A 20,108-nucleotide genomic window follows, 5' to 3' on the forward strand; every position below is an offset into this window, starting at 1 on the left:
GGTCAGGGAGACCGACGAGCCAGGGGGTACGGGGCGGAGGCGCGCCAGGGTGGGCACCATGGATGGGGCGCGGGGAGGGGGTCGCCATGGGGAGGTCGCCGGGGGGGGGGGGCGCCAAGGGGATGGACTCCGGTCCAAGAGTCTTCTTCGGACCCTCCGAGGTCTAAGACGCGAGCTGCTCCGGGGCTCGGCCCCCTCCTTCTCTGCCTCGGACCTCGAGACCGGAGGGCAGCGGGGCGGACGCAGGGGCCGTCTGCCTGCACGGACCCTGGAAAGCTCCCGGCCGGTGGCCCAAAGGCGCGCCTTCCCGCTGGGATCCTCTCCAACTGAGGCCGTCTGGAGCCGGCTCTGGACCGCGGCAGACTGGAAGCTCCTGGAGGGCAGGCCTGGCCCTGGCCTCCCTCTGGATCCCCAGCGCTTAGCCCAGCCTGGCACAGAGCAGGCGCCTAGGCAACGTGGACGGATTGCCAGCTTCACCTGCCTCTGTTTCCCTTCCCGAGCACAAGGCAGAGACCCGAGCTCCCGGGGACGGGCTCCCGAGTCGGCTCCGAATCAACTTGGGGGGAAAGAGGGGGCCTCGAGGGAAGGGGAAGCGAGGCCTGGGCGGCTGGGCCAGAGCCGGGCCAAGGGGGGGTAACGCCCGACACCCCCCCCATCGGTATATTAGGGGTCTCAGGAGCCACACGGGCCCCCTGGGGGGCTGGGGGGAGGGGGAAAAAAAAACAAACCCTGGCTTGGGTCACGTGGGGCCGTGGGCGGGACGTGGAGGGAGGGGGTCGCGGTGCTTGAAACAGAACGTCACGCACTCCATTCCCAGAATTCCCTCTCATATCTGCGCCGCCCGCTGCATTGTGGGAAAGATAGTTCCGGGGTGAGGTCTGCACAAGCCCAGCTGGGGGAGGGGTGGAGCGAGACGCGTGTCCTGAGTAGTGCGCATGCGTGCGATGCGGAGCCCCCAGGTAGCTGCCTGAGCGTGCCAGCGTGGGTGTGTAAGTGTGTGCTCGTGCCCCCTCCCTGCGCAGCCTTCCACTGCCGGGTCTGTCTCCTCACCTGTCTCTGTCTCCCCGTCGCTATCTCTGTGCCTCGATATCTCTCTGCTTCTGCTGTCTCTCCCCATCTGTCTCCTCATCTCTCTGGGTCTCTCCCTGTCTCCCCATCTCTGTCTCTGCGCCTCGATATCTCTCTCTGTCTCTACCCCCACCCCACCCAGGTCTCACCCTCTGGGGTGCAGGGGAAGGCCGCTGCCCTTGGACTTCCCCGCACCCACACCTGGGCGCACCGTAGCTGGCGTGCCTGGTCCACTCTTCTGTGCCTTGCGTGGTGGCCGGGCTGGCGGGTGCTTGTGCCCATGTCCCAAGGAAGAGGAGGGGGGCGGGACTTAAACTCAGGGCCACCTGACCCTCCCTCTTTCCTCCTCCACCCTTGGTGGGCACTCTGCAGGCTGACCACCGGGGAAACCTCAGTTTCCTCATCCGTAAAGGGGGCGGGTGGGGGTGTCTCTGGCTCTCTCCTCAGGCTCCTGCCCTAGAAGGGGTGATCCTCCAGTCTGCCTGGCCGCACTCAGCAGGATGGACCTCGCCCCAGTTTGGCCGCCCGGGCGGAGAGGACAGTGCGGACCCCGGGCACGATGGAAGGGACGACCGTGGAGGACGTCTGAGGACCCAGCTGAGAAAGACAGCCGCTTGCCATCGTCATTGCCCTCCCCGTTCAGCAGCGGGGGAAGCCGAGGCAGAAAACGTGAGTGACTTCCCTTCAGCCGCAGATAGAGAGCTTCTCGGCCCAGATCCCGGGAGCCTGGCAGGGGCTCTCAGGCTGTCCAGATCCCCGCGGGCAGCTGCTGGGGCCCCCCTCCGGCCTCTCCCTCTGCGGGGACTGCAGGGGCAGCGAGGGAAGGGTCTGTGCAGGAGGGACCCGGGCGGGGGTGAGGAGTGGGGGGGGGTTTCTCTTCACCCCCTTCTTCTCCCCCAGACTCTGCCCTCCCCCGAGAGATGAGCGGAGGTCAGCGCAAGGAGGGAGCGACCTCAGGGCTCCCAGCAGCCCCCGGCTTGGTGAGTGGACAGTGCTCAGTGGAGTGTGGGTCCCCCTGGGGTCCTCGAGCCCCTACCCCCAAGTGGGGTGCTTGCAGAGTCCACACATCCCTGCAGCCGGGAGGGTGCTTGGGGGGTCAGCCAGCAGAGGGGGAGACTGAGGCTGAAACCCCCAATGACAGATCAGGACCAGAACCTGGGTCTCCCAGTCTGGAACCCAGACTTTGCCTGTTGCCTACTCTGACCTCAGGAGTCCTCTTCCCTCCTTCCCTCCTCCCTCCCTCCCTCTTTTCTTCCTTCCTTCCTCCTCCTTCCCTCCCTCCTTGCTTTCTTCTTTCCTTCCTCCCTCCCTCTCTCCCTCCTTCCTCCCTCCCTCCTCTTTCTCCTTCCTTCCCTCTCTCTCCTTCTTCCCTCCCTCCCTCTCTCCTTCCCTCCTCCCTCCCCCCCTCCTTCCTTTCCTCCCTCCCTTCCTCAAGTCTCCTGTGAGCTCATCAGTGAGTGGAAGGCAAGAAAGAATCAAGAGCAGGACCCAGGGCCTGCCTGCCCCCAAGAGATGTGTTCATGCGTGTGCATATGCACACACACATACCCCTCATACAGTCACACATACACACGTCACACACATAGACACACACGTGCATAGTCACACCCATTTACGCACACTCAGTTACACATACATGCAGAGACATGTACACACGAGTACATGATCAGTCACACATATACATGCTCAGTTACACACATAGACGTGCACATGATCATGTGCACACAGAATCACACATGTACATAGTGATGTATGTACGATTATAAATACATGCATCCAGTCACATCCATACTCAGGTCACACATCTATAGACATCTATGCACAACCTCATGTGTATGCATACACGTTCCCATACACACAATCACATATGTACACACAATTGTATACATGCACCCACAATCACACACAGTTACATGTCCATCGACGTGCACACTCATTTATGCACACTCAGTTACACACATGGACATAGACATGTACACACAGTCACATACACATACATACCCACATACACAAATGATAACTAGTTGAGATGAGGTCTCTCTGTGTCCCCAGACCCTCACCACCTCTCATCCAACCTTTGGAATAACTGTTGCTACTGGAGCCTTTCCACCCATCCCGCCCCCCACGTCTCAGATCAGGAGCCACCCTTTGTAACAGTGAACTAGGAGAAGAGGGGAGGAGAACTGACCCTTCCCCAGAACCAGGCTGCTCATGGTGGTGGCTGTTCTTTCCTCAGAGAAGTTGAGTCTGGTTCTCAAAGCCTTCCCTGGCTTTTCTTTACCCTCTGGGGTCTCAATTTGTTGAGCTATCCTCCACTCAATGGGCATCTACTTTGTTTCTAGTTGTCTCCAGCTTATGAATATTCTGATGTAGATGGGACCCCTGCTCTCCCTTTGACCTGTTGGACCATGAGATCTCTGGGTCTCATGAGTCAATAGACTTCTTGTCCCTTTCTTACCAAGCACCAGATAGCTTCCCAGGATGGTCTGTACCAATTCAGGTTAAGCCTGGGGATTGTTTTGATTCACATTTCTTATATTATTGGTGATTGGCTTGTGATTTATTTGCAGTTCTTTTTATGCCTGTGCTGTCACGTCTTTGGCCCCCTCTCCATTGGGGAATGATATCTGTGTAATTGTGTATCTTGTAGATCAGACCATCAAATGCAGACCCCTTAGCCTGGCTGGTTTCCAGACTGTCTGCCACCCACAGTCACTCATTCCACGTTCAAGGCCAGCTTCCCTGCCTCACCCTCCTCCTATCCCTGTTGGCCCAGCTCCCGTGCTCCCTCTTTGGGGAGAGACTCTCTGATCCCCCACTCGAATGTGTCCTGGAGCCCTCAGTCTGCATCTTCCCCTTCCACCATCACTGCAGGTGAAAGCAACCCACTGGTGGACACTAACCTCTGCAGAGGCAGAGAATGTGGCCTCCTGGTGTCCCCCCAGCATTGTGGGCTCAGTAAGCACTTGAGGTCCTTGACCTGCCTCTGAGGCTGGCTCCTCACGAGCCTCTCCATCCTCTCTTGGGGTCCCGTTACAGCTCCGTTGTCCCTTGGGTCAGGAGTGACCTAATGCTCCAGCTGACATCAGGAGAACATTCAGGTGAAGCCCACAAGCATCCCTGCGGTGCCTCACGCATACCAGGCTCTGCCCTAAGCACTGGGGACACCTAGAAGGGCAGAAACCAGGAGCGCACACTCCAGTGGGGAGAAGACATGAAAACTACTGTGAACAGACTAATAGTTAAACCCACCAGAGATGGTGGGGGCAGAAAGAGAGTGTGTCTTTAGTGAAGAGGAGAGAGGACCCAGGACAAAATCCTAGAGCGCGCTCAGAATTCAAGGGCCAAAAGGGCAGGAGGAGAACCAGGAGATAATCACAGGAAGGAAAGACTCTAGAAAAAGGTGACCTGGAGGACCCAGAGCGGCTGAGGGGCCAAGGAGGGTTGGGATGTAGAAAGGTACTACGGTTCAGAATCATCCATTCCACACGTTTTGCCCCCCTCCTCTGGACCAAGTGAAAGCAGAAACGTGTTGGCTGTTTCAGGAGTCCGTGACATTCCAGGATGTGACTGTAGACTTTACCCAGAGGGAATGGAGGCAGCTGACCCACGCCCAGAAGAACCTGTACCGGGAGGTCATGCTGGAGAACTATGAGAACTTTGTCTCCCTGGGTAAGAAGCAGAGCTTCCGGGGGGGCTCGCAATCTGCCTTCCCCAGGGAGGGGATGTCCTCACTGGCTGAGGGTGGCAGGCTATTTGAAGGGCTGCTCACCTCGTTCTGTACTTGGCCGGCCTTCAGAGAGGCTGCTTGTGCTCCTTTTCCTAGGAGAAGCTCTGCAAGTAGAAATAGATAGAGTCCCCATGACCAGCGCTTATTGAGCACCTGCACCAGGTGTGTAGCCCCACACTGGCTGCCTCAGGTCCCAGGATAGTGCCCAGCACAGGCCTCACCTCATCCCACCCCATGGGCACCACGAGAGTGCCAGCCTGTCCCTAAAGAGGAGGGAGCTGGGATGGACTCAAGAGGGTGCTCCCACTTCTCTCCCCATGACCAGGGCTTCCGGTTTCCAAGCCAGAGCTGATCTCCCAGCTGGAGTGTGGGGGAGGCCCGTGGATGCCGTTGGAGGAAGAGCCAAGAAGCCCCCATGCAGGTGAGGACACCAGGCAGGCGGGAGTCCTAGCCTCTCCTAGGCTGGCAATGAGGGGCCTCCTCAGCCTGTTCCGTGTTCCCTCCCTACTCCCAGTCTATGAGGTGTAATGACAGCACACACTCGGGGGGGCTTTGCCTGCCTCCTCTTATCGGAGCCTCACATCTACCCTGGTCCTCTAGATGTTTTTATCTTCGTTTTACAGATGAAGAAATGGAAGCACCTCTAAGAGGTGAAGGGTGTTGGCCAGGGTCCCACAACGGCTAAGTGACAACTCTGAGCTCCACACCCTCCTGCCTTCAAGGCCATGCTCTTTCTTTGGTCCTGAGCCAAAGCGACAAAATGCCCTCTCGGCCTTTCCCATTCCTTATCTTTTCCTTGAGCACACAGCTCAGGCTCCATACGGGTCAATTTGGTTTCATTCCACAAGTGCCAGATAGGTGCCAAGCACTGCCCTGGGTGCTGCAACTAGAAGGGCTAAAAGGAAGCAGTCCCTGCCCTCGCAAAGCTTACCTTCTTCTGGGAATCCACAAAGCCTTTCCCGACCTCCCTAGTTGGTACTGTTCTCCTCCTTCCACAGATACTCCCAGGCGCTTGTCTGGTCTCTCTGTCCCCATCACTCCCTGCTCTATCAGACCTTTATCTCTCCCCACCCCAGGAGAACTTAAGGGGCTTAGAAAAGATTGGATGAATTGTACTGAGATACACTTGTGCCCATCTCCTGGCTTCACCCTTCTTCTCTTACATTATTGGACCATGATTCTATAGACAGCAGTCCTAGGGGCACCAGTGACCTTGGCCATAAATCCAGGCTGAACCTTCTGCCCACTTCCCTCACTGACACTGTGGGTGATAAGGATGAGGATGATGATGGTGATAAGGATGAGGGGAAGGATGGTGAGAATTAGGATGATGATGGTGAGGATGAGGAAGATGATGGTGAGAATTAAGATGATGGTGAGGATGGTGATGGTGATGATAAGGAAGAGGAAGATGGTGAGGTTGAGGAGGATGGTGAAGATGAGGATGGTGAGGAAGAGATTGGTGATAAGAGGATGATGATGGTGAGGAGGATGGTGATGATAAGGAAGAGGAGGATGGTGAGGATGAGGAAGATGATGGTGAGGGGGATGGTAATGGTGATGGTAAGAGGAGGATGGTGAGGATGAAGATGATGATGGTGAGGGGGATGGTAATGGTGATGGTAAGAGGAGGATGGTGAGGATGAGGAAGATGATGGTGAGGGGGAAGATGGTAATCATGAGACTGATGAGGATGATGGGGATGATGGGAATGATGAGGATAGAGACAAAGAGGAGGAGGATGGTAGTGGTCACTAGCATTTTCATAGCACTCTGAGGTTTGCAAAGTGCTTTGCCTTTGTTTCCTCACTTGATCCTAATCTTGATCGCAGACACAAGGGAAGTCTCCCTCAATTTGTGATCGAAAAGTGACCTGGGTAGTCCCTTTTCCTCATCCGCACTCCAGGCACAGCGGGTCAACAGGGTGACAGGACAACCAGAGCAGCAGACGGGATCGGGGTCTGCAGAGATAGAACCCCGGCAGGAACGAGTGAACAGACATAAGTCTGTTCTCCGTGCAAGCCCAGCATGAGGCCGTGGAGTCACAAAGAACAGAAATGAATCAGGTCCTGGTGTATGCCACGCGGGCCCAGACCCAGACCCAAGGCAGTTCTGAGAGAGAACAAGAAAAGAGGAAGGGGAGAGAGCAGGGAGGGAGGGAGAGAGGGAGCAGTGTCATCTGGGGGTGTCGAGCAAGGCCTCAGGAAGAAGGTGGCGGCTGTGCTGGGCTTTGAGAGGACCCTCTGATGCCCTGAGGGAAGGGTGAGCAGGAAGCAGATTGCGGACTGGGGGGAGCAGGGGGCTTCGTTGTTCAAAGGCCCAGAATAAGGAGGGGGGCAGTCAAGCAGCAGTAAACATTCATTAAGCACCTAAGTGCCAGGCACGGTGCTAGGCACTGGTAATAAAAATACAGAAAAGGAAAGTCACTGCCCAGAGATGCAGACAGTATGCCAAAGAAAGCTGACTGTGAGTCCTTACCTGCCCCTGAAATGGCCTTTGTGGCTCCCCCTCCAGTCAGAGGGACAAAGAGGGACTGGATCTTGTGAAAGATGATGAAATTTCCCAATGACAAGTTTCCTGGGGGCTCAGTGAAGAAGCAAAACCAAGTCCAAAATGAATGCAGGTCGGTGGGAAATGAGGTAATGAAGTAAGGTGTCTGAGGATAGCCCTGCTGGGCACTGCTCTGCCCTGTTTGATTCTTCTGTGCCCCATTTTGTAAAAGACCAGTGTGTGGAGCATCCAGAGAGGAGGGGACCCAGGCTGGCCTGGGGACTGGCAGCTGCACCCTCTGCAGATTGGTTCTAGGAGCTGGGGACGTTGGCTTTGGAGAAGAGGAGGGGGAAGGCCGTCTTCATGCCCTGGAAGGGAAGGGAGTCGTTTGGTTTGGTTTGGCTACGTGGGATAGGACAGAACTGGTCCTTATTGTTGGAAGAAGGAGATTTCAGTTTGAAATGTAAAAATCTTGCTACAGAGGGGAGCAGTCTAAATTTAGCATGCTTCGTTGTCATTGGCAGTCATAGGGACAATTCCAGCTCAGGAGCTGGCTTTGCTAAATAGATGTCCCGTCCCACACAGGGAGACTCTGATTCTGTGAACTGTGAGTCCGGCTCCACAAACAGAGGCCTCATAGGATCATAGATTGGGCTGGCTTCGTTTTACAGAACCAAGTAGGGCGGGACAACGGATAGACCTGGGTAGTCACTTTTCCTTATCTGTAAGACGAGCATAGTAAGAGCACCTTCCTGTTAGGGTGAGTATCAAATGAGGTAATGTGTGTAAGGCACTTTGCTGGTCAGTGATAGCTATTCTATCACGACAGAAGAGGGACTTTGCAGGGCCACACAGCTAGGCCATGTCTGAGGCAGGATCTGAACTTGTGTCTTCCTGACTAGAAGCTGGGCTGTGTCTGTTAAGCTCTTTAAGTTGTCACAGTGTCTGCAACAGCATTTGCTCTTTGGTGTGCATGCCTGGAACATCTCACTCACATGCCCCATGTCTCATGTGACATCACCTCTTGAGCTTCCTCGATTCAGGCTTTTGTGGGGGGGGGCCGCCTACGCTGCAATTTGGGTTATCGTGGGACTCGGTGTGACAGGAGGAGCTGAACCCCCCAGAAGGTTTCACCTTGTCCCAGGAGTAGGCTGGATCTTGGCTTTACCTGTTCTGGAGCAGAGCTCTCTGGGAGGGGTAGTCCAGTGCTTTGTTCACTGAGGGCTTTTGGCTACCTGCCAGGCAAACCGTTCTGAACTGGCAGCATGATACCCATGTACTGACCCCTTAAATTCATGGTGTTTGGGAAGGCAAAACATCAGAGTAGAAAACGGATGAGTGAAGTGTAGAGCAGTACAGTTACAGGGTCTGAATGCATGGCATAGACATTAATCCAATCGCTGTGTTCTTAGCAAATCAGGGTGAGAAACCTCGGGAGGGAGACTAGGTAGAAGTCTCTTTTAACAGGAATCAGCAGGGTGGTATTGTGATGCCAGCGTCTCCACTCTTGCCTGCTCCTCGGCCTGTCTTGCTGCGGTCCCCAATACCTTCTACTTACTCTGTTCCTCCTCGTGACCATTCCTTAATCATTCATCTCTTCCTTTTATTACTTCATCATTTGAAACAAATGAATCTTCACCTGCTTTTGAATGTGCTAGCTCTCTGTTGTTTTTATGCTCTCTATGCTGAAAGACATGACACCCAGACAAAGAACACTGCCTCTTTCACAAAGGAAGAAGAAAAATCCTTCCTACATTTGAGGGATAAGAGCCCTTAGGGGAGCAAATAGACAGGGTAGGAATCCACCCAGGAGACATTCCCCCTCAGTATCTGTGTCCAGAGTAGGTGCTTATTTCCTTCTTCGAACCCTAACCCTACTGGAGCCACCCAACCCCCAATCTCAGTCTTCCCCTTGAGTGGAGGAGAGGTCCTGTACTGGAAACCTAGATTGGATAGAAAGACACAAAGTTGATTCTTGGTGTTTGGCATATTTTAGTATTCTCGTACACTTTGAAATGGATCCTTGAAGAATAATGAGAACTTGGTACCTTTCTCCCCACCTAGAAAATAGGAAAAAATTATTTTCTTTCCTCTGTTCTTTCCTTTCTCCTCTTCTCTTTTCTTTCCCTTTCTCTTCTCTTTGTATTTCAGATTCGGAGACTCAGTCAGAGACCAAGAAAACAATCCCTATACAGTGCATTTCCTTGAAAGACACATCCCAGGAAAGACTCACAAAGGGTGGTCCCTGGGACTGTAAATTTGGAGAAGTTGGAAATTGTAAAAACAACTCTGACAGGCATAAAGCTAATAACCAGGCAACAGATCTGATACAAGGAAGTCAGGATAAAAATTTTCATAAGGCCAGAGGCCATAAAGGGAATCAGTTTGTGAAAAGTTTCGATCAGAAGTCAATCCTTGATACACAAAACAATGTTTCTTTAGAAAAGGGTCTTTCTAAGTATGATACACATAGAAATAACTTCAGATTTTCTTCAGACCTGAGTGATCACAATGGAATCTCCTCAGGAAAGAAATCTCATAAGGATGACAGATGTAGTAAAGCCCTCAGTGACCCCGCAGACCTTAATAGAGATCCAGGAAGAGCTGCTAAAGAGAAATCCTATACATGGACTGAATTCGGCAATGCTTCCCACCAGAGGCGACACCTTACTCAATGTCATAGAAGTCATTCTTCTGGAAAACTGTGTACCTGTAGAGATTGTGGGAAAACCTTCAGCCAGATCACACACCTTATTCAGCATCAGGGAATTCATGATGGGGAGAGACCCTATAAATGTAGTGACTGTGGAAAAGCCTTCACCAATAGTTCATCACTTATTCTACATCACATAATTCATAGTGGAGAGAAACCCTATGAATGTCATGAATGTAGGAAGCTCTTCAGCAATCGAACAGGACTATTTGTACATCTGCGAATTCATACTGGAGAGAAACCCTTTCAGTGTAACATATGTAAAAAAGCCTTCAGCCAGAAAGGGGACCTTTCTCGACACCAGAAAGTTCATACAGGAGAGAAACCTTACAAGTGTAATGTATGTGAAAAAGCTTTTAGCCAGCAAGGACATCTTACTGCACATCAGCGAATTCATAATGGAGAAAAACCCTATAAATGTAATGAATGTGGAAAAGCATTCAGCAATAGCTCATCCCTTATTCTGCATCACAGAATTCATAGTGGAGAGAAACCCTATGAATGTCATGAATGTGGGAAGCCTTTCAGTAATCATGCAGGCCTCATTGTACATCAAAGAATTCATACTGGTGAGAAACCCTATAAATGTAATGTATGTGAAAAAGCCTTCAGCCAGAAGGGTCATCTTTCTGAACATCAGAGAATTCATACTAGAGAGAAACCGTATAATTGCAATATATGCAAGAAGGCCTTTAGCCAGAGGGGAGACCTTTTTCGACATCAAAAAATTCATAATGGAGAGAAGCCTTATGATTGCAGTGAATGTGGAAAAGCTTTCAGTCAGAAGGGAGACCTTACTAAACATCAAAGAATTCATAGTGGTGAGAAACCTTATAAATGTAACAAATGTGGTAAAGCCTTTAGCATCAGCTCACAGCTCAATATGCATGAAAGAATTCACACTGGAGAGAAGCCCTATAAATGTAATCTATGTGCAAAAGCCTTCATCCAGAAAGGACGTCTTACTGAACATTACAGAATTCATAATGGAGAAAAACCTCATAAATGTACTGAATGTGGAAAGGCCTTCAGCCAGATTACGTACCTTAGTCGGCATGAGAGAATTCATACTGGAGAGAAACCATATAAATGCAGCGAATGTGAGAAAGCCTTCAGCAATAGCTCTGCACTCAATGTACATCAGAAAATTCATACTGGTGTGAAATCCCATGTATGTCTTGAGTGTGGGAAGGCCTTCCTCCAAGGTATAGGCCTTAGTTTACATCAGAGAATTCATACTGGAGAAAAACCATATAAATGTGACATATGTGAAAAAGCCTTCAGCCAGCGGGGAGACCTTTCTCGACACCAGAAAATTCATAATGGAGAGAAACCCTATAAATGCAGTGATTGTGGAAAAGCTTTCACCCAGAGGGGACACCTTACTGAACACCAGAGAGTCCATAGTGGGGAGAAACCATATAAATGTAAAGATTGTGGTAAAGCCTTTAGCAACAGCTCACAGGTCACTCTTCATTACAGAATACATACGGGAGAGAAACCTTATAAATGTAATGAATGTGGACAGGCCTTTAGTCGTCCAGGGAGCCTCAGTGAACACCAGAAAATTCATTCTGTAGAGAAACCTTATAAATGTAGTGAATGTGGAAAAGCCTTCAGCCGCAATTTGTACCTTAGCCGTCATCAAACGGTTCATACCGGGGAAAAGTGCTATCCATGTAATGAATGTAGTAAAGCCTTCCGAAATGGCCATTGTCTTACTCTACATCAGAGAATTCATAGTGGAGAAAAACCCTATCAGTGTAGTGAATGTGGAAAAGCTTTTGGCAGGAAACTATACCTAACTCAACATCAGAGAATACATAGTGGTGAGAAACCTTATGAATGTACTACATGTGGTAAGGCCTTCACTCGGTGTACGACACTTATTCAGCATCAGAAAATTCATACTAGAAACAAACCCTAGAAATTTAAAGTAGACGTGTACTCCCAGACATTAAAACGTATTATAAACTTCTTTTAATCAGAATATTCTAGTACTGGCAGGAGGGTAAGGAGACAGAATAGGGATACCATCTATCTAACAAAACAGAGACAAAATGTTAATGTTTTATAAAGTTATAAAAAATACAAACTAGCAAAAGAAGTATTTAACAAATTTGCTTGGGAAAATTGGTTATCAATATGGCAGAAAATGGATTTAGAACCATATCTCATAACACATACCTCAGGATTCCCCCTGATTTGTAGCCTCATATATGTGTAAAATGAACTAAAAAGGCAAGGGAGGGGAGAGAAAATGTGGTTATGCAGTTATTTCAATTGTACAATTAAGAAAATGTACTAAAGAATTTGGAGGAATTAGAAGGGTCAAGCTAAGATGTATTTAAGGACAAAAAAAGGAAAAGTATGAAAGTCATATAACCAAAATAAAAGAGCAGTTGTAAAAAGTGTTGATATCAAATATGATAAATATGAAAAGAATTACTAAAAATTTACAAAGGTAGCTTTTAGTCCACCATGGGGAAATGGTCAATGGGTATGAAGAGATCATTTTCAAATGAGGAAATAAATTGCTAATACCATAGAAAGTGTTGAGTCTCAATCAAAATTATATACATTGAAGTATCATTGAGATACTTATCAAATTATCAAAAAAATTATTAGAAACAATGCTTGTGGAACCGAAGAGAGATATTGGTGGTAGAAAGTTGCTTTTTAGAAAATAGTTTCTCGGTACACAGTAAATGTCACAACAACAAAAAAAAACCACTTTTGTTGATCATTGCATTGTTAACTATATACCCTAAAAGTGTTAGCAAAAACAAAACAGAGCTATCTGGTCTATGATTTTAATATTTCATATTCATTTATAATAAAAAGAACTGAAGGCAAGTACCTGAAGTATCTAGCAGTAGAGTGTTAAATTGTGAAACATTCATACAATGAAATCCCATTATGTAATTAAAATAGGCAACTTTGAGGAATATGATGATATTTAGATGAGGGTCTTTGTGACAAAGTACAAAGTTTAACAACAACAAACAAAATAAAGGTCACCATGGCTACTACCATGTAAGAGTGATTGAAATGAAAGGACAAGAATGTAAGAGAGACTTGTGGAGTAACTGAAAACTTATTGGACTTGTGCATATTCAGATTCTTTCCATGTAAATGTCTGTGTAGTATCACTGTTCTGTAAGAAGTGATAAATATGCTGAATACGGAGGTGCATGTGAAAACTTAAATGAACCGATACAAAGTTAACTAAACAGAACTGGGAAAAGCACAGCTTCACAATAACTACAACAATGGAAATGGAAATAACCCAACAGCAAAATGATAAAAAATAAATAAATAAATAAGGCTGTGAAATTATAATGACTAAGCTTGGCTCCAAAGAAGTGATTTGAAACTCATATACGCTTTCTCATACATTGCCATGATGGAAATCTGTGATAAAGAGAAACTGAGGCAAAAAGTTCTGCACACAATCAATTTATTAGCAAAGCTAACAGTTGCCAATAAGGGAGGTCAGTGGCTCCTCAGTAGCCATAGACAAATGGGTTTTACAGAGCTTATTTTTATAATCATAAAAAAGGAATGGAAAAATTATAGATTCTTGGGAAACCTGATTGAATTCTGATTGGATGGCACCTGACACTTGAATTGAGGTTAAGCTAGGTACATCCTGGAACGATCTGAGACTAGCGAGGCAGTGTGGCCCATCTGGTTACAGTTTTACATCAGCCAGTCTTGATATCATGGGATTATTGTGCTAACTCAGAAGTGATGTTCCTTGCAGTAAGCACAAATGAGAGTGCTAACTTAGCCAACTACAAAAGGAAACTTGGACCTCTGTGAAATGGGGAAATGTTCATTCCAGCTCAGTTCTGCAGGAGCTGAGCTCAACTGCTCAGCTCTACCAAAATGAGGAACTCAATCTCTGACTACAATGATTATATATCTCTTAATCTAAAAGCTATCTCAGTCTTATATGTTAAATCAGCAGGATAATCAATATTGACTTAATTAAGGATTATTTCTTTCAACACACCCACCACTTTGAAGAGTTGGGGTAGTATGGGTGTGACATAGTGTATATCAAATCTGGTGGGTTTTGATAATGTTGGTTGGTTTTGCTGAATTGTTTCTTTTTCCTTTTCTCTTTGTTATAAGGGGTGACTCTCTGGGAACAGTTCAGGGAAGGAAACATTGGAAAATGTAAGTGATATAAATGCAAACTATCAATAAAATTATTTTAAAATTAAATGTGAAAGGTTTCTGTGCAAATTTATTTAGTTGTATTAATATTTCCAATTAAGTTTAATAATTCAAAAAGAATTCATCTGAGACAAACTCTAAAAATGCAAGGTATGTGAATAAGCCTTTAATGACAGTATATACTGAAGAAAAAAGCCTAGAAATTGTGTATGCAAAAACCTTGGGTGACAGCTCATCCTTGTGCTGCATCAGAAAAGTCATCATGTAGACAAATCTTATAAATGTAATAGATGGGAAAAGGCCTCCCTCGGCAGCAGGCAACTTACCGAAATGAGAAGATGCCGGCAAGAGAATGTCAGTGGAGGTAGCCGATCTCTGAAGTACGTTAGAACAGTCACATTAGGAATCATAAGGTCATACATTATAGAGCTTGAAGGGTACTTCTAGTCCCATCTATTCCAACCCCTTCATTTCACAGATCAGGAAACAGGTGAAGTGAGTAGTTACTCCCTTCCAGACAGGACACAAGGTGCCTTCCAGCAAGAGCATCTTATGCGCCCTACTGCTAAACCAACCACCTCCCCTTCTCCCCAACAGCCACCACTGGCCTGTCCAGACACTGTCGTCTCTCCTTGGCCCAGAGTGGGGAGGGAGGAATCAAGCATTTGTTAAATGCCTACCACGTGCCAGGCTACGCACTTTACAAATACCTCATGTGGTCTTCACCACAACCCTAGAACCTAAGTGTGGTTATGATCCCCATTTTACAGTTGAGGAAACTGATGAATATGAAGATGAAGTGATTTACCCAAGGTCACACAGCCACTAAGTGTCTGAGACTGGATTTGAACTTAGATCTTCCTGACGCTGTGCCCCGCCCCCAGCAGAACTACAATCACTTAACCTGTGAAAATTAAAATTAAAGAATCATCTTAAAAACATTCAAATAGTCTTTAGCTAGTCCCATTAAGATAGATTTTTAAGCCTTTTCTATGTCATAAACCCCTCTGGTAGTCTGGTGAAACCTACAGACCCCTTTTTGGAATGATATTATATAACGAATCCTAATTGGAGGAAATGCTAAGCTTAGTGAAAATACATGATGATGCAATTTTTTTCCCTCATGGAAGTTTATGGACCCCAGAAATTAGAACTCCTGCCCTAAGGATTCTTTCAGCCTGATCCAATGTGAACTCAAGACATATTTCTGTTGAAATATTTGAAAGTATTCTTCCTCTTTAATCATTACCCTAACCAGGGGTGAGGATCTTCTAGGTCCTCAAGTGCGGTCCTTTGGCTGAATCCAAACTTCACAGAACAATGATCCCCTTGGATTTGTAGTCAGGAAGACACCCCTTCCTGAGTTCAAATCTAGCCTCAGACACTAGCTCAGACCCTGGGCAAAGCAATTAACCCTGTTTGCCTTAGTTTCCTCATCTGTAAAATGAGCTGGAGAAGGAAATGGCAAACTACTCCAGTATCTTTGCCAAGAAAACCTCAAATGGGGTCACACAGTTTGACACAACTGAAAAATGATGAAAGAAAAAAAGATAAAAACTAATTTGGTGTCTGTATGGGAGGGGACATTTTACTGGCACTCCCTTCAAGTGACTTCCATTCCCCTAGAGGAAATAGCATGTACACAGAAAAAAGGGCATGATGGAAAGTTGATTGGCTCCAGGCCAGAGGAGCTGGATTCCAATTCCGGCTCTTATACTTACTGCCTGTGTGGCCTTGGGCAACTCACTTCATGTCAGTTCCCCATCTGTAAAATGAAGGAGTTGTGCAGGACAGCCTCTCTCTGGCTCTATGACCCAGTGAAATAAATACACATGTGCACACACACACTCAGAATTGAATACTTAACAGGGGAAATGCTAACATCTAACACAATCAAGAGCCACCTCTTGTGGATCCAATCCCCAGTAGGTTAATGGTCAAAGGAAGCAAATAAACTTAAAAAAAAAAAAAAACCTGCTCTCTTGACGAGATGAAACATTGGTTCCATGTCACTAATGAGAGAAAAACAAATCAAAATCACTCTGAGGTTTCCCTTCACATCCAGCAAATTAGCCAAGATGACAAAAAATGGGAAGATCATTGTTAGAGGAATTGTAGGAAGACAGAAAGAAACACATTGTTGGGCCTATGAACTGATCTAACCATTCTGAAAAGCAAGTTGGACTGATGTTAAGAATGGGATTCAAATGTCCATGTATTCACACTACATGGGCACGTGCCTTAGGAAGTCGCAGAGAGAAGGGGTCCGCACGCACACAAGAACTGACAACAGCACTTTATGATTAAAAAAGAGAACTGGAAGCCATGTCATTTTTTATCAGTTGGGGAATAGCTAGTGCAAAACAACTGAAGAATTCAGATAAGCAGAGGAAAGCACGAACTGAGGTCGAATGAAGTAAGGAGATCCAAGAAAACAATATATGCACAGACAACAACAAAGTATGAGGAAAGAACAATGAAACCAAAACAGAACGCTGCATAATTTGAATGAATGAGATGGCTCCAGAGAGGAGAAAACACACCTGGTCTCTTCATTGTAACATTGCATGGACCTTCAGCCTGGATTGATGGGCAGGTGAATGTCTCTGAACTTTATTTCCTCCTCTGGTGTTTCAGGGATAACTAGCTCCCTGAAGAAAGGAGCAGGGAAGGGATATAGTCAGGAATGAAGAGAATGAAGCCAAAATTTAAAAGGGCTCCTGAAGGAAGAGGCTTTAGAAACAGCCTAGAGCAGGGGTGGGCAACCTGCGGCTTCAGGCCACATGTGGCCTTCTAGGACTGAATCCAAATTTCACACACTTGAGGACCTAGAGGGCCACATGTGGCCTAAGGCCACAGGTTCTCCACCCCTGAGGCAGCTAAGGATTCTGAAAGGAAGTGGTGGGGAGGAAGGGAGCCTTCCATGTAGAGGGGGCTGCAAGTGAGAAGGCACAGAGGTAACATAAAGGGAACAGTGAGTGGGCCAGTTTGGCTGAAATACAGATTGTGTATATGTATTAGGTCGGCCTGGGAAGATAGATCTGAACCAGATTGTAGTGGGCTTTAGATACCAAGGAAAGTACCCTTTGACCCAGAGAATCCACTGCTACACAGATACAGTCAGTCAATAAACCTGTATGAAGCACCTACTATGTGCCATGAATTGTGTTAAGCACAATGCTAGTTTAAAAAAGAAAACCCTGCCTTCAAGGAGCTTACAATCTAACAGGGGAAGACAGCACACAAAACAGCTTGAAGGCATGGTGGGAAGTCCAGAAAAGTCTAAAAGCTGAGTCATTGGTGGGAAATGGGGAGAGGACTATGCTGAGCCCCTTTATTAAATAGAGACCCTGGATCTCATGGCCTGTCTTCAGTCAAAAGGTCCAATCAGAGGGGCAGAGGGTACTGATGAGATGTGAGTACTGAGACAGATTGTAGGATAATGAGATTTCCCAAGGATGAGTTTTCTCGGGAAGGAAGATCTGATGATGAGTCACAAAAAAGACATTCCCTCAAGGGGGCCAAAGACACAAGGGTCCTATCTATATTCACCACCATGTTTATGTTGATAGCACTTTTTGTAGTAGCGTAGATGGGCTGGCAACAAGCATTTTATTAAGCACTTACTATGTGCCAGGCCCCATGCATTGGAGAATGACTATGTTGTGGCTTATAAACATAAGGGGATGTCAGAAGGACAGAAGAGACAATGGATGTGACTAACACCCTGAAGACTCATGAATTGATGCAGAGGAAAGGAAGCAGACCCAAGGGAGAGGCAGTGTAGATACAGCCACTTCCTCATGTCATCTAGTCACTACACCACTGTCAGTGGGAAGAACAATGAATCAATCAGAACAGAAGGCTGTGACCCACTCTCCTTGGAGAATGGGGAATCACTAAAGAAATTGTGATCCATTCATGTAAGGGACTATCACCTCACTGTAGACATGATGAATATTAGGAATTCAGAGAATCATGGAAAACTTCTATGAACTGATGCAAAGTGAAGTTAAGAAGAAGCAGGAAGCAATACATACAACTACAACTATGCAAATGAAAATAATAGCAGAACAACCGAGACAGAACGCTGTGAAATCATGATAACCAAGATAGCCACAAAGAAGAAACATGAGACATCCCTTCTCCCATTTTTATGCAGGAGTAGAGACAAAGGGCATGGAACATAACGTCAACCTTTTTTCAATACATTGTCTAGTTTAACCTAACTTTGATTCTCTTTTTTATTTGCTATAAGGGTTGGGTGTTTGAAAAGGGATGCGGGAGGAGGGATATGTTGTAAAATGTAAAAAATACAAAAACAAAGAAGTTAATGCAATTTTTTAAATATAAAACTCAAAGAGTTTTAATTTTAATGTGGAAACCCTAGTTAGCCCTGAACTCTTTGGAGTGAAGAAATTATATGTTTAGACCTGTGGTTTAGAAATATCAATTTGGTAGGTGTGACGGTAGATTGGAAAGGGGCAGATAAGGGGCAGCTAGGTGGTGCAGTAGATAGAGCTCCAGCCTTGGAGTCAGAAGGACATGAGTTCAAATCTGGCCTCAGACACATGACACTTACTAGCTGTGTGACCCTAGGCAAGTCACTTAACCCCGACTGCCTCACCAAAAACCATGGGGAAAAAAAAAAAAAAAGGAAAGGGGCAGATAGAATAGTTAAGAGGCAGTAGTCCAGGTGAGGCCCTGAACCATGGTGATAGACATTTGAGTGGGAAAAAGAGGATAAGTGTGACATTTTTCAGAGCCATCTAGGGTTCACGGTGGGTAGAATGCTGGCCTTGAAGTCAGGAAGACCTGAGTGTAAGCCCTGCCTCAGACACTTACCTATTAGCTAGGTGACCCTGGGTAGGTCACTTAAACTCTCAGCCTCAGTTTCCTCATCTGTAAAACTGGGAAAATCATTGCACAGACTAGTAGGTATTGTGAAGATCAACTTAGATAACATGTAAAGTGATTTGCAAATGTTATCTATTTAAATGCTTGCTAGCTATAAATAGGCAGAAAAAGGTTGGCAAGTGACTGGATATGAGAGAGGGAATGTTTCGCGAGAGGAGGCCCCTGTGAGCATTGCGCATGCGCCCCGAGCCATCGCCGAACTCCATTTCCCAGGATGAACTGCACCGACGGGCCCCGTCCTCCCGGCGTCTGGACTCCACTTCCCAGGAGGCCTGCGGGATCAGGTGGTGCAGAGCCCTCGGCATTGTGGGAGTGGTCATTGAGTGCTCTCAGCGTGCAGGCGCAGTTTCCTTGTGGCCCGGGCTTTAAGTTCCGGGACCTTGGCAGCGGGAGCGCGGAGCGAGGACGGGAGGGGGGCGCATGCGCGCGCCGCGTGCGCGCGTGCGCGCTTGGGTCTGGAGGTTTGTTTCATCCCCGCGCGGGTCTCTCTGTCCCTCGTGGTCTCTGTCTCTTTCATGTAACTCAGAGTTGGGGGGGGGGGGGGGGTCTCTCTGTCTCTGCGAGAGATCTGTCTCTGGGTCTGTCTCTACCGACAGCTGTAGCCAACAGAGCTCCTACTGTGTGCTCAGAGGGATCCTCACAAACAGCCCTGGGAGGGAGGGGCAGTTATCCCCATTTTACAGATGAGGAAACTGAGACAGGCAAAAGGAGGGAGGTGACTCACCCAGGGTCATACAGCTAGTGCGTGCCTGAGGCTGGATTTGAACTCAGGGCTTCTGGACTTTAGGCCCAGCCATCTATCCACTGTCTCTCTCTCTCTGTGTCTCTCTCTCTTTTCCCCCTCTTCCTCTCTTCTCTTTCTGTCTTTCTGTCTCTCCTCTCCCTTTGTCTCTATGTATGTGTCTCTGTATATATCTCTCATCTCTCACTGTCTCTCTCTCTCCTGTCTCTCTCTCCTCTCTGTGTCTCCTCTCTGTCTCCCTCTGTTTCTGTCTTTTCTCTCTC

General features: G+C 47.5%; 2 protein-coding genes across 4 annotated transcripts in view; both read left to right on the top strand.

The window, feature by feature from the left end:
• Nucleotides 1–945: 945 nt before the first annotated feature.
• Nucleotides 946–14,234, top strand: LOC114037408 (zinc finger protein 271-like). The gene is made up of 6 exons (XM_027854258.1): nucleotides 946–989; nucleotides 1,516–1,737; nucleotides 1,969–2,048; nucleotides 4,614–4,740; nucleotides 5,124–5,219; nucleotides 9,440–14,234. Exons 2-6 carry the CDS (start codon nucleotides 1,569–1,571, stop codon nucleotides 11,926–11,928), a joined length of 2,961 nt encoding a protein of 986 aa, XP_027710059.1. The 5' UTR covers nucleotides 946–989; nucleotides 1,516–1,568; the 3' UTR covers nucleotides 11,929–14,234.
• Nucleotides 14,235–19,480: 5,246 nt separating this feature from the next.
• Nucleotides 19,481–20,108, top strand: part of LOC114037409 (zinc finger protein 69 homolog) — an 18,207-nt gene continuing 17,579 nt past the window's right edge. The window contains exon 1 of one of the 3 annotated variants that reach the window (XM_027854259.1): nucleotides 19,481–19,564. The gene's annotated coding sequence lies outside the window, so the exon portion shown is untranslated. The other 2 variants (XM_027854260.1, XM_027854261.1) reach the window with 2 other exon arrangements.

This window comes from Vombatus ursinus, unplaced genomic scaffold (assembly GCF_900497805.2).
Source record: "Vombatus ursinus unplaced genomic scaffold, bare-nosed wombat genome assembly UNPS02010394.1, whole genome shotgun sequence".
Taxonomy (NCBI): Eukaryota; Metazoa; Chordata; class Mammalia; order Diprotodontia; family Vombatidae; genus Vombatus; species Vombatus ursinus.

Bases quoted from the DNA above. Each gene is read 5' to 3' on its own strand.
- LOC114037408 (XM_027854258.1), top strand. From the start codon at position 1,569: ATGGACCTCGCCCCAGTTTGGCCGCCCGGGCGGAGAGGACAGTGCGGA. The intron at 1,738-1,968 runs GTGAGTGACTTC...CTTCTCCCCCAG, and splicing joins GGGAAGCCGAGGCAGAAAAC to ACTCTGCCCTCCCCCGAGAG. The intron at 5,220-9,439 runs GTGAGGACACCA...TTTGTATTTCAG, and splicing joins GCCAAGAAGCCCCCATGCAG to ATTCGGAGACTCAGTCAGAG.